This window comes from Carassius auratus, chromosome 18, assembly GCF_003368295.1.
Source record: "Carassius auratus strain Wakin chromosome 18, ASM336829v1, whole genome shotgun sequence".
Classification (NCBI taxonomy): Eukaryota; Metazoa; Chordata; class Actinopteri; order Cypriniformes; family Cyprinidae; genus Carassius; species Carassius auratus.
The window spans coordinates 3438778-3453663 of record NC_039260.1 but is presented as its reverse complement, the minus strand read 5'-3'; the positions used below and the strand labels follow the sequence as shown (position 1 = coordinate 3453663).

Here is a 14886-nt window from a genome sequence, read left to right as displayed (position 1 = left end):
TAGAGGTTTGATGGTGCTTGATGGAAGTCCAGCCAGAAGAGGACTGCAGTAGTCCAGCCTAGAAATGACAAGGTCCTGGACAAGAGGTTGTGCAGCATGCTCTGCTTGATCTTGCAGGTTTGCATTGCACAACATCAGAAACAGTCTTTGCAATGTGGTCTTTGAAGGTCAGCTGGTCATCAAAGATTACACACGTCTGACCGACAAACTCGACATTAGTCATGTTCGAGGCAAAGACAAGGTGGTGGCTGATGCCATATTCAGGATGGGATTCATTAGGGGAATTCACTTCAAAGCAAAAACAACATCAAGTGGGGAGGAAAATAGTTGGGTAAAATCAAACGAAACAAAGGGGGGCACAACTGGATCCACTGTACGGTCCACAGGTGTAACGGGATCTGCTCATAAGATGACAGAGACACAGAAACACAAAACAAAACCCTTGCAGGGCAGATGAATCATTACAAAAGGGAAAAAATAACCAGTTAAAGTACACATGTAACACCTTCATCCCCTACCATCACCTTAGAAAAATATTCCATAGACAAATCCTACCTTTCTTTTTCAGTATACCTTCCTCTTCACCTACCCTAAATCCTGGACATGGCATCAGCCACCACCCTGTCTTTTCCTCGAACATGTCTAACGTCAAGGTTGCACAGCTAACAACACAAGTGTTTTGACGGATTTACAGTATCTGGTTTATCTGGGTTCTTCGAGCCATCTCTGGTATGTTTCATAAGGATAATATACAGTACAGACCAAAAGTTTGGACACACCTTCTCATTCAAAGAGTTTTCTTTATTTTCATGACTATAAAAATTGTAGATTCACACTGAAGGCATCAAAACTATGAATTAACACATGGGGAATTATATATGGAATTATATACATAACAAAAAAGTGTGAAACAACTGATAATATGTCATAATGTAGGTTCTTCAAAGTAGCCACCTTTTGCTTTGATTACTGCTTTGCACACTCTTGGCATTCTCTTGATGAGCTTCAAGAGGTAGTCATCTGAAATGATCTTCCAACAGTCTTGAAGGAGTTCCCCGAGAGATGCTGAGCACTTGTTGGCCCTTTTGCCTTCTGTCTGCGGTCTAGCTCACCCCTAAACCATATTGATTGGGTTCAGGTCCGGTGACTGTGGAGGCCAGGTCATCTGGCGCAGCACCCCATCACTCTCCTTCTTGGTCAAATAGCCCTTGATGCCTTCAGTGTGACTCTACAATTTTAATAGTCATTGAAAACTCTTTGAATTAGAAGGTGTGTCCAAACTTTTGGTCTGTACTGTATATATTCATAATTTAATGCCAGTTGATATAGCCCTTATCAATCTATAAAATTCTGTTCCCAACCCAACTTTGAGAATAGAATAACGGCAATATTTTTTTATCGACCGATAAGAGTCTCACGTTAACGCAGCACGTTAACGCCGATATAAATGTACATATTTATTATATACACAAAAACAATATATAATTTACATTATTTATTTTAATATTGTTTTTCAAGTTTTCTGTAGATATCAATATTTTGTTATTGTTCATTCTTTTGGCCAAAATTGTGTGGTGAAAAATCTGATATCATGACAGCACCTAAAGACATAAAAAATAATGACAGACTCCAATCTTTTGTACAGTAGTGTATGTGTGTTCATTGCATTCTGTGTCCATGTGTGTGCGGCAGGATGTACGTGGAATTCTTTTCAATATGAAGAAGGAGCCACATGGACTGTTGCTGACCAAACATGTTCTTGTCGGGATGGACAGGTGACCTGTGTTGAAAATCTCAAAGTGACCCCCGCACCCTGCCCAGATCACAGAGGTAAGAGAAAGAAAAGAAACATAAAAACACACAGGAACTGTTCCAAACCCAAATGAGTTGTCTCTGTGTCTACATTCTGTACATTGGCAGTTACCTTGTAAAACAGCATACAAAGCCAAATCCTGACTGGTTTGAATCACTCTGAGAGAAACACTTTCAGAGATGGATGTTAGACTCTAATTAGAGTTACTGTTAGAGTTGCAGTATTGAGAATTGCTAAGCTAATGAGTCGGTGTTGTAAGTATCACAAAAATGTATAGTAGTGAAAGTGATGTGACATTCAGCCAAGTATGGTGACCCATTCTCAGAATTCGTACTCTGTATTTAACCCATCCAAAGTGCACACACACAGCAGCGAACACACACACACTGTGAACACACACCCGGAGCAGTGGACAGCCATTTATTCAATGATGATTGTATGAAGGTGACGATTGCTGTGGTGACTCCTGTGGGCAGTGCCAGTACAAGCAGTACTTGTATACAAACGGCCAAAGGTTCCAGGACCCGGAGGATCCCTGTGTGACATGCACCTGTCAGGTAACGCAATTGGAAATCCTAGATTTGACATTTTATGAATGTGAAATACCAGACTTGAATGGTGTTCAGTGGTTTGTATGAATAAGTATGAGCAACTACTGTATTTAAACCTTTCAGTGTTTATTAAATGTTTAACGTTTTGGGAAAAAAAAGTTATGTTCTTTACATTTCTTGTTAAAAGTCTGTTACACTTTCAAAGGCTGCATTTATTTAATCAGAAATACAGTAAAACAGTAATAGTAGGAACTATTATTGCAGTTCAAAATAACTGTCTGAATTTTAATATATTTTACAATGTAATTTATTCCTGTGATAAAGTGTTGATTGTATTAATTTCTGATTTTATGACAGTAACAACAATGCATTAACAAAGTTCTATTGTTGTAACACCATGTTTTCCCCCAGTGTCAACAATAAGAAGAATTATGTTTTCCCCAAAAAGAAAAGAAAATATAAAATAACATAAAATAAAATACTATACAATATAAAAGAAAGAAAATACTATATTGTAATACCAATACCATATAAATACCAAAATATTTATATATATATATATTGAGGATTGCTAAGCTAATTGCTAATCATACGCATATGCTATGGTATACTCTTTATCAAAATATAATAGTACAGTACATTTATATTACAAATAGATAACATTACTGCACCATAATACAGCATTTGTTAGTCAAAACAAAACTAAACTCTAACTTAACCCCTTTCAGCAATGTAATAATTAAATAAAAGCTGGTTTTATGCTAGTAGCTAGAGAGCAACAACAAAAATGTGCCATTACATGTGTTTTTCAGAACGGCTTTGTGCACTGCGAGACGAAGCAGTGTCCCCAACAGTGTGCTCATCCGGTGAGCATGAGGGACTGCTGTCCGGTGTGTGACGGATGTCTGTTTGAAGGGCAGAGGTACAGAGACTCGCAGACGTTCTACGCCCCCTCAGACCCCTGCAGGGGATGTGTGTGTCAGAGCAGCTCTGTTACATGCAGCCCAATCACCTGTCCCCAGGTTTCCTGCCAAAACCCCATCACCCCGCCGGGACAGTGCTGCCCTCAGTGCAGAGGTCAGTGTGTGGGTCTACACGTGAGGTCTGTAGCAAACAGCAGACAATATGTTCTACCATGTTGTACTTGCAACTTATTAAGGAATCCAATAAATATAAACTAATCTGTATCTATGAAATATAGAAAAAGTAAGTACATTTTATTTAAATAGCACATTTAAACCCAGCATAGCTGACCAAAGTGCTGAACAGAGTATAAAAATAATAATAATAAATAAAAATAAAATAAGAATAATAAATATGTTAATCTCTAAATTCTATTTCAATTAAAAATAGAATTTAAGAAATAAATAATACACAAATGTTTATATGTACTTTTTTACACTAGCAAAAATAATAAAAAGTGTCATTTGTAATATCATGTTTTTTTTTTCACTGTCAGAATAAAATAAAATAAAATGTACAATATGACATAAAAAACTTAAACACTGTTGTGAATGAGGATCCCTATTAGGGTTTTACACTAGCAACATACATTAACAAAAAAAGTGCAGTTGTAAAACCATGGTTTTTCACATTAACAATTAAATTCAATTAACAAATAATACTACTAATAATAATAAAAATAAAATAAAATGCTTCTACACTGTTATAAAGGAGGGTGCCAGATTTTTGATTATGATTTAACAGTCGCAACAATACATTAACAAAAAAAGTGGCATTGTAATCCATGTTTGTTTGTTTTTTTTTTTGTTTTTTTTTTTTTGGACATGTACCATGGTACTGTCATAAATTGTCTCTCGAGTACTATGCAAATATCATAATAAATATCATAATACATGAATATGGTAATTAAACTGTAACATGGTATGGTATCAAAATACCTAACTTCAAGCTCTGTTGAGATCAGCTGAGCTCCGAAGCTCTAGAAAAGACATCTGTGCTCTTGCAAAGATGTGGGTTTGTGTTCCTGTGAGTGTGTCTGTATGAGATCTGGTTTTCACATGCTGTCTCTTTGGCCTCACAGGATGTTTTCAGCGAGGTCAGGAGTATTTAGAAGGAGATAGCTTGACCCTCCCCAATGAGCCCTGCATCAAATGCACCTGTGTGGTACGACACACAACACACAAAACCAGCCGTTTCATGCTGCTGAGAGCTCACTCATTACAAGTGTGTGTGTGTGTGTGTGTGTGTTTCAGGACGGTGAGGTGAACTGTGTGGGTCCAGACTGTCCTAAACTGACCTGCATGCATCAGGTCACAGACCCCGGCTCCTGCTGTCCCCGCTGCAGAGGTACAGACACATCCATTAAAGAGGCCATATAGCATTTTATTTTTTCCCTATTTTATTTTTTAGTTTCATTTCAGTTAACAGAATGATTTTTATTTGCAGTCATATGTAATGTGCTCAAGGCTGTGACATCAAATCCTGTAGGATTTTAGTTTTTGAACGAGTACTTTATTAAAAAGAAAAAATAATTAATATTTGATATTATTTTTTATTAAAACATTAATTAAAATTTTACTACATTTATTAATAAATATACATTTAATAAAGTCTAATAATTATTTATGCATTTTTAATAAACATTTTAATGATCTTATATATATTATCTATATATTATCTTAAATATACACACACATATATATATATATATATAAATATATATATATATATATATATATATATATATATATATATATATATATATATATATATATATATATATATATATATCATTTTTTTAATTTATTTTTTTATATAAACTTACATTTTATGTATAGATCACACTTTGACTAAAATAAGTGCTACTAATGTGAGTTGTCCCTCTATCTCTCTCTGTTTTTCAGGCTGTATTTATGATGGCGTTGAGCATCTTGAAGGCAGTACCTGGTTTGCATCCAGAAGTCCCTGCATGTCCTGCATGTGTGTGAATGGAGTGACCACCTGCTCAGAGGTCCACTGTCTGTCCACCTGTCTAAACCAGATCAGCGTGCCGGGCGAATGCTGCCCAGTGTGTGCAGGTACAACTACAATCCCTACAATCCATTTTGTGCATGCATAGTTTTGCTTTGGAGGTCTTGAGTTTGAAATTGTGTCTTCTGTCAGACTGTGTGTATGAAGGCCGTGTGTACGGCCCTGGAGACAGTTTCCACCCCTCTGATGACCCCTGTCAGATCTGCACCTGTGAGGTATGGCTCAGCACAACATGATGTGTGCATGCATTGGTTTTCTCGCCTTACAGGTGTGTGTGTGTGTGTGTGTGTGTTGTAGGTGATGCCAGATGGGAAACAGCACTTACGCTGTTACAGGAAGCAGTGCCCAAGTCTGGTGGACTGTCCTAAACACAACATCCTTTACAGTGGCTCTGACTCCTGCTGTCCTGTCTGTGCACGTTAGTATGAGCAAAGTGTCAGCAGATGCTTTACATTGCTGTGCTAGTTTTATCACTCCTTAGTCTCTTTATTCTCACATATGAAATGAATTGATAGCAAAAACTAATAAAAAATGAACAAAAGCGTATTTATTATAAATAGTTTGTTCACAACACAGTAATGTTAATTTATACAACTTGAAATGTTAATAATGTACTAGTATATGTAGAAATTAACATTAATGATGCATAATGTATTAACTAATGTTACAAAGTGAACCTTGCTGAAATGAATTTAAATTACTTATGTAACTGCAATAAAGCTAAATATATATAAATATATAAATAAATATAAATATAAATAATTGATAAAATTTATATTCAGTTGAAAGTAAATATGAAATACTAAAATAAATTTAATAAATAAGACTGAAACTAAAATAAAAATAAAGCTAAATATAAATATTAATAAACATAATAAATAAGAAATATAAAAACACAATAAAAACAAATAAATATGACAAAACTGAAATTAAAATAAAACTGAAAATAGCAAAATAATAGCAAGTCAAGTCAATTTTATTTCTAGAGCACATTTAAAACAACAGAAGTTGACCAAAGTGCTGTACATCCCACATCATAAATCAACAACAACCAAAATAAAATGACATCAAAAAGACAAAAACACACAGCTCTCAAACTGAACTAAAAACCAAGGAAAATAAATGTGTTTTAAGATAAGCAGTTAGTGTTGAGGCCAGCCTCACAGACAATGGTAAATTATTCCATAGTTTAGGGGCCTCAACTGAGAAAGCCCGATCTCCCCTATGTTTCAACCTTACTCTAGGAACAGCCAAGAGCATACAATCTGCCGACCTACGAGACCTAGATGGAACATTTTGTTGTATAAGGTCAGAAAGGTAAGATGGGAATAGACCATTTAGGGATTTGTAGGCAAACACTAAAATTTTAAAATCAATCCTAAACCGTACTGGAGGCCAGTATGGAGAAATGTGGTCATGCTTACGTACCCCTTTTAGTAGTCTAGCTGCAGCATTCTGTACCAACTGCAAGTGTGAAAGAGATGCCTGGCTGACTCCAGCATAGATGGCATTACAGTAATCCAATCGAGAGGAGATAAAAACAAGTCTTTAAATGACAAGAGCCTTAACTGAAAAAAACTGACTTTAACCACAGAATTTATCTGCTTTTCAAGTTTAAAATCACCGTCCATGATTACTCCCAGATTTTTAACGGAAGATTTAACAAACGGAATTAAGAAACCCAATTCTGTATTGGGGGCCACATGGGTACTACTTGGGCCAAATATATTATACAATTTCAGTTTTACTCTCATTAAAATGTAAAAAGTTCATGGCCATCCAGGCTTTAATGTCTGCGAGGCAGTCCAACAATAATTTTACAGAGCTGTTATCATTTTACACAGATAAAGTTGTGTGTCATATGCATAACAGTGAAACGAAATGCCATGCTTTCTCAGGATAGACCCCAGAGGAAGGATGTACAAAGTAAATAGCATCGGGCCAAGAATAGACCCCTGAGGGACTCCACAAGGAAAAGGTGCCATTTGGGACACAAAGTCTCCAAGGCAAACAAAAACTTCCTATCGGACAGATATGACCTGAACCACTCTAGAGCAATACCTTTGATACCAACACAGTGGTCCAACCTAGAGATCAAAATATTATGATCAATAGTATCAAATGCAGCTGTAAGCTCTAACAGCATTAGAATAGCAGAATCTCCTGAGTCTGTAATCAAAAAGAGGTCGTTAAAAACTTTAAAGAGTGTAGTTTCGGTACTATGAAGGGCTATTTTAAAGTATTAATGAATACTGTAATAGTATATAAATAATAGTAAAATAACAGTTTGTTGTATTAGTTTTTATTTATTTATTTATTTCTATTACTTCTATTATCAGAAATAACTTTTTGTATAGTTGATTTTATTTTTTTATTTCATTTGCGTTGACAAAAATACATTTTGGTGAATTTCGGTCAAATTGATTCACTGTCCTGTCCATGTTCATTTCTAATTTTCTAATTGAATCAAATTTTTTTAACTTTGATGAACTTTAACTCATCTTCAAAACAGTGACACATATTGAACAAACCATACTTTATTTTGTGTCAAATTAAATATGGCATATCTTCTAAAAGAAGATCTTTTTAAGATCACTTGATTAATTCAATGGATTTTTTAAGTTGTATTTATCTGAAAAGTATAAGTAAATGCAAAACTGATGCAAGATGGTTAAATAATCACATAAATTGCATAAACATTTAGTTACTTAAAACAATATATATATTATAATGTATTTTATACCAAAATAAGCAACCAACGGCATTATTAATCCGACATGACTGTACTAATTTTAAATCCTAGTTGAGTTTCTCCAGATAATTTGATTTTAAAATGAATTTTATAGGATGATTGTTTTATTCTTGTGGTTTGTGTTTCAGAGCCCCTCAGTAACTGCACAGCTACGCTGATCGGTAATGAAGTTTTGGCCACTGATGATCCATGTTTTACCTGTCAGTGCAAGGTATAGAAACACACACACACACACACTACTGTTTTAAAAAGCCATGTGCATTGAAATGATGTTTGAATAATTTGTTTGTGTAGGATTTGACGTGGACGTGTATCCATCGGGGCTGTCCTCCTCTCAGCTGCCCTCCGGCCGAACAGCACACACCGCCGGATTCCTGCTGTCCCATCTGTGATGGTAAAGAGTCTCTCTATCAGAAACACTGCAACGCTGTATATGTGTGCTCATCAGTGTATGTGTGTGTCTCAGATTGTGTATTAGAGGGCAACCAATATCGCGTGTCAAACGGCCAGAGATGGACGGACAGGGACAACGAGTGTGTCACCTGCATCTGCAATGTGAGGAACACTAACATTTAACTTTCAGGAAACCATTTCAAGAGAAACTTGAACACAAAACCACATTTTGCTTTTTTGTGTGTTGTTTGGTGCTTTAATGTAAGCTTACTCTCACATCAAACAAAAAAAAAATCTGTTCCATATGGACCAACTAATAAAATACAAAATTAGAAGTTAAATTCATATTTTTACTTGAAGGGAAATTTTTGATGGATCTCAAAACAAACTGTTCAAATTATGTCCATTTTATTAGGAAATGGTTGTTTGGGTAACAAATTTAATCACATTAATAGCTCTGTAAAATGTAATGTTAATGTAGTATTTGGCACATTTTGAAGTAATGTACTGAAACCATGCACCAGAAACTGGAATTAAAGATAATTTAAATCTAAATAGAAATATATAAAAATTAAACAAAATAAAAAAATATATTTAACAGTTATTTTTAACAGTTGAGTTATATATATCTGAAATTGTTATTTTGATGCTTTTTAACATTAAACAACTCTTACATCAAACACACCAAACTCTGATGTCAAACAGACTTGCATTTGCAGCAGTATTAAGCACACTTTAAAGCACTTAAATATCTAACATTGCAATAAAAATCAAATCAAATTGTTTGTCAGTTTTATTAGGCAATTGTTTTGATGCTTTTAGTGACACAATTAGCCCTTTAAAAAAACATAATGGAGTATTAAGCTCATTTTAAAGTAGTGTGTATGTGTGTGTGTGTGTGTTTTAGCAAGGGCATATCGAGTGTGAACTGCAGGAGTGTCCTCCTCTCGAATGTCCGAATGGATGGATCAAAGTGAAGAGTCCTGGGAAGTGCTGTCCTGAGTGCACAGGCATCATAACTGTGGCTTACTCCAAAGACGCTCATGCAAAGTGTGTGTACGATGGTCAGTGGTACAACCACAATGACCACTGGCAGGTGGACGAGTGTACGTCCTGCACCTGTGTGTACGGAGACGTGCACTGCCAGACCCAGAGATGCCCAACGCTCACGTGTGCCTCGGTAGGATGACAATACACCTTTGAGGATATTAAAGTGAGGACTTCACATAGCTGAAAAAACCTACTGAAACTCATAAGGTTTTACTGTATTAGTGAGGATATTTTTGAATAGTGAGGACATTTTGGGACTCTCAGATGTAACTGAGCTGAATGTATGGTACATTTGTGTGTTTGTAGGATGAAACGCCGGCTCTGGTTCCGGGAATGTGTTGTCCTCACTGTATTCCTCGACCAGCCACATGCATTGTGTTTGGAGACCCTCATTACCGAACGTTTGATGGAAAGATGGTGAACTTCCAGGGGAAGTGCACATATGTTCTGGCTCAGGACTGTTTGGGCGGAGACTTCAGGTGCTCAGTATATTGTCTCAATCATATCTAGACTACCGTTTAAATGTTTGGGCTCAGTGAGATTTTTCAAATGAAATTAATGCTTTTGTTCCACCAAGGATGGATTAAATTGATCAGAAGTGACAGTACAGACATTAATGTTACAAAACATATCAGAACTTTTTGTACTGAAAAAAAAAATTTGATTACATTAAGATATGTTTCTTGAGCAGCAAATCAGCATATTAGGTTTCTGAAGGATCACGTGACACTGAAGACTGGAGTAATGATGCTGAAAATTCAGCTTTGATCACAGAAATTTTACATTTTAGTACTGTTTTTACTGTACTTTTTAATCAAATGAGTGTGAACATGAGACAGATCCCAAATGTTTGAACGGTAGTGGGTTTTGTGCATTAGAAGAATAATTCACCCAAAAAAGCAAATTAGCAACATTATTTTAAAAATAGATATAAAAAGTGTAGTCCATATGTACAGTACATAGTCTGAACAGACACTTGTGTTTGTGTTCCAGTGTTCATGTGTCTAATGAGGACCGGGGACGTAAGGGAGTGTCTTGGACTAAAGAAGTGACCGTGTTTATTGGAGATATTGTGGTACAGCTGTTCCAGGACTGGATTGTCAAGGTAATATGTTTTACAATGTTGTTTAAACTTTTTCATTGCTTACCATGAATATGGTATTTTGTAGAATTTAAATGATTTCATAGTTTATCTGAAAGCTCACTATTTTATTTTTTGCCTATAATAGTGTCAGCAATAATTTAACAACACATGCACATGTTTACATTACATGGACACTGGTTAATGGACACATGACATACAGGTACATTTATTTTTATTTTTTCCATGCCTCAGGTTGATTATCAGCAAGTCTCTCTGCCGTTTCTTAAAGAGCCGTATGTTTACCTGGAACGCAAGACCAACACCATCCTCCTGAACACCAATGTTGGGCTGAAGGTACAGCCTCTGGGCGGTCAGTCTCCTATAGGACGTGGGATTTATTTGTAATGTTTTATATTAATTTTCTCTTTGTGATGTAAGGTGTTGTGGAATGGTCGTTCTCATCTGGAAGTCAGTGTTCCTGGCACCTACAAGAAGCACATGTGTGGTTTATGCGGCAACTTCAATAACTACCCTCATGACGACATGATACTACGCAATAAACAAATCACCAACTCTGAAGCAGTGTTTGGAAACGACTGGAAGGTTAAGATCCTAAAACATCTTCATGCTGTGCTTGCTTATTGATATGTGGTATTGTAGCTGACAGCAAAAGTAGAATAATAAGATTTTCCAATTTATACACCAAAGCACAAAATATCGGCTCTGATGCATCATTTTTACTGTAGTAGTATATCATGTGTTTCACATGAATGTTAAATTATATATACTTTGATCTCCTTGCAGGTGGGCAGTGAAAATCCAAGTGTTCAGTGTCCTGATGCGATAAACATTCTCCCGTGTCAAGAAGCAGGATACTCGGCCCGTAAGACTGCGAACGCTCGCTGCGCAGTGCTGAAGTCGCCCGTTTTTGAGCGCTGTCACAAGCTGGTGCCACCCGAGATGTTCTTTGCTTCGTGTGTGTATGATCTGTGTGCCTGCGGCTCCAATATAGACGAGTGTTTGTGTGATGTGTTGGAGGCTTACGCATCTGAGTGCCGTGAGGCTGGAGTTATCCTGCAGTGGAGGTCGCCGACACTCTGTGGTGAGTGACAAATACACATACAGTACAGTGTGTGCACTTTCTTTTGTGCCGTCATTTTATAATTGATGAACTTTGCTGTGTTGACAGTGTCATTAAACTGATCTGGATCAACACTGAACTGACTTGAACGGAATAATAATACTATTGTTTTCTGTAGAGCTGCTTTATAGCTGAATTCAATTTCCTTCGCAATTGATGAATATTGCAACACTGACACTGTTACTGAATCAATATTGAACTAAATTGAGCTTAATAATGACATTTGTCTTCTGTAATGTATACTCAATATATAGAAATGTTTCTTGAGCGTCAAATCAGTATATTAGAATGATTTCTGAAGGATCATGTGACACTGAAGACTGCAGTCATGATGCTAAAAATTCAGATTAATGAATTACATTTTCAAAATTTTCAAATAGAAAATGTAACAATATTATTGTGTTTTTAAAATTTTGGATAAAATGCAGCTTTGGTGAGGAGAAAACACTACTACACTGGTGGTGTAGACTGTCACATATTTTTCAATAGTTATAAAAAGCAACAATTCTTTACGTATTGATATATTGTAATACACTGCTCAAAAAATTAAAGGAACCCTTTGAAAACACATCAGATCTCAATGTGGAAAAATATCATGCTGGATATTTATGCTGATATGGACTGGATAATGTGTTGGGAACGAAAGGATGCCTCATCGTTTGATGCAAATTAAAATGATCTTTTTGAGAGTTTAATTGACTTGATGCTATACTGGTGCATCTCAGTAAAATTAGAATGTTGTGGAAAAGTTTGTTTATTTCAGTAATTCAATTAAAATTGTGAAACTTGTGTATTAAATAAATTCAGTGCACACAGACTGAAGTAGTTTAAGTCTTTGGTTCTTTTAATTGTGATGATTTTTGCTCACATTTAACAAAAACTCTTCAATCTCAACAAATTAGGATATGGTGACATGCCAATCAGCTAATCAACTCAACACACCTGCAAAGGTTTCCTAAACCTTCAAAATGGTCTCTCAGTTTGGTTCACTAGGCTGCACAATCATGGGGAAGACTGCTCTTCTGACAGTTGTCCAGAAGACAATCAATGACATCCTTCATAAGGAGGGTAAACCACAAACATTCATTGCCAAAGAAGCTGGCTGTTCACAGAGTGCTGTATCCAAGCATGTTAACAGAAAGTTGAGGCTGGGGTCAAGGCATCAAGAGCCACCACACACAGAGGTGTCCAGGAATTTGGATACAGTTGTCGTATTCCTCTTCTTAAGCCACTCCTGAGGCATCTTACCTGAACTAAGGAGAAAAAGAACTGAACTGTTGCCCATTGGTCCAAAGTCCTCTTTTCAGATGAGCAAGTTTTGTATTTTATTTGAAAACCAAGGTTCTAGAGTCTGGAGAAAGGGTGGAGAAGCTCATAGCCCAAGTTGCTTGCAGTCCGGTGTTACGTTTCCACAGTCTGTGATGATTTGGGGTGCAATGTCATCTGCTTGTGTTGGTCCTTTGTGTTTAAAAAAAAAAAAAACCCTGCACCCCTTTACCAAGAAATGTTGGCGCGCTTCATGCTTCCTTCTGCCGACCAGCTTTTTGAAGATGCTGATTTCATTTTCCAGCAGGATTTGGCATCTGTTCACACTGCCAAAAGCACCAAAAGTTGGTTAAATGACCATGGTGTTGGTGTGTTTGACTGGCCAGCAAACTCACCAGACCTGAACCCCAGAGAGAATCTATGGGCTATTGTCAAGAGGAAAATGAGAAACAAGAGACCAGACAATGCAGATTAGCTGAAGGCCACTGTCAAAGAAACCTGGACTTCCAGACCACCTCAGCAGTGTCACAAACTGATCACCTCCATGTCATGCCAAATTGAGGCAGTAATTAAAGCAAAAGTAGTCACTAAGTATTGAGTACATGTACAGTAAATGAACTTACTTTCCAGAAGGCCAACAATTCGCAAAAAAAAAAACTTTTTATTGGTCTTATGAAGTATTCTCATTTGTTGAGAGTGAATTGATGGGTTTTTGTTAAATGTGAGCCAATATCATCACAATTAAAACAATCAAGACTTAAACTACTTCAGCCTGTGTGCACTGAAGTTATTAAATACAATTCAATTTGAGTTGAATTACTGAAATAAATTAACTTTTCCATGACATTCTAATTTATTGAGATGCACCTGTACTCTGATTACAAATAGTTTCTTTAATTATTTTGATATTATTAACACAGTATATTAAAATGTAGGGACCTTTACATGTCGTTATGAATTTATGTTTGTATAAGGGAAAATTAAAGTCATTTAATATTTTTTGTGCTTTAGTTTAACTCCATCCTTTCCCTCCTCCATCCCTACAGCTGTGGGCTGTCCTCTTGACCGCGGATATGTGTTTGATGAATGCGGGCCACCGTGTCCTAAGACATGTTTTAACAAAGACGTGCCGCTTGGCGTGATCGAGTCTCACTGCTTCAAACCCTGTGTGCCGGGATGCCAGTGTCCCGCTGGCCTGGTGGAACACAACGCTCACTGCATCGCCCCCGAGAAATGCCCGAAAATTATCCATGGCAATCTCTGAGAGCCACAAACTCTACCAAGCATCACGTGGAGTCACATCAGCTTAAAACTGAGATCTGATGAAAAGCAACAAGCTCTTTAAGTCAACATGAAATTAGAATTTGCTTTATTTCATTTAATTCATATTCCTGGTCTCACACTATAAGATTTATTCTGAATTTGTAGCCTAAAATCTAACTGTTGATGCTTGAACTTGAAGCCCATTTAAGTTTTACTTTATATCTCAAACCACATAAACACTCTTCTACTGTGTACTGCATTTAGTTGTTTTGTTGAACTGTTTTATTGGTGCTACTGTGTGTAAGTGTCTCTGACTGATTATAGGACACTGTGTTAACCTGAGTTTCATGGAGCTAATTTTTACATTTAAATTTTTTTATCCGCTGATAGGAGGATGTTTTGAGCCAGATGGACAAAGTTTACCTGCTTTTTCCTGAAAGAACAAGATAGGGCTTTTTTGCACTGGTATTGTGGTTTTAAATATTTTGTTACTCTCTTAAAATACAATATGTTATGAATACACTTCATTTGCAACACTGACAATGAATCTAAATAAAAAAAGAAACACAAGCTAAATCT

General features: G+C 36.3%; 1 protein-coding gene across 1 annotated transcript; it reads left to right on the top strand.

Moving 5' to 3' along the window:
• Positions 1 to 2237: 2237 nt before the first annotated feature.
• LOC113118150 (kielin/chordin-like protein) lies at positions 2238 to 14886 on the top strand. The gene is made up of 17 exons (XM_026287097.1): positions 2238 to 2370; positions 3177 to 3441; positions 4409 to 4491; positions 4581 to 4674; positions 5232 to 5405; positions 5491 to 5573; positions 5656 to 5776; positions 8239 to 8321; positions 8405 to 8504; positions 8577 to 8665; positions 9411 to 9683; positions 9860 to 10032; positions 10547 to 10658; positions 10890 to 10991; positions 11076 to 11240; positions 11442 to 11739; positions 14091 to 14886. The coding sequence occupies exons 2-17, from the start codon at positions 3237 to 3239 to the stop codon at positions 14306 to 14308; spliced, it is 2373 nt and encodes a 790-aa protein (XP_026142882.1). The 5' UTR covers positions 2238 to 2370; positions 3177 to 3236; the 3' UTR covers positions 14309 to 14886.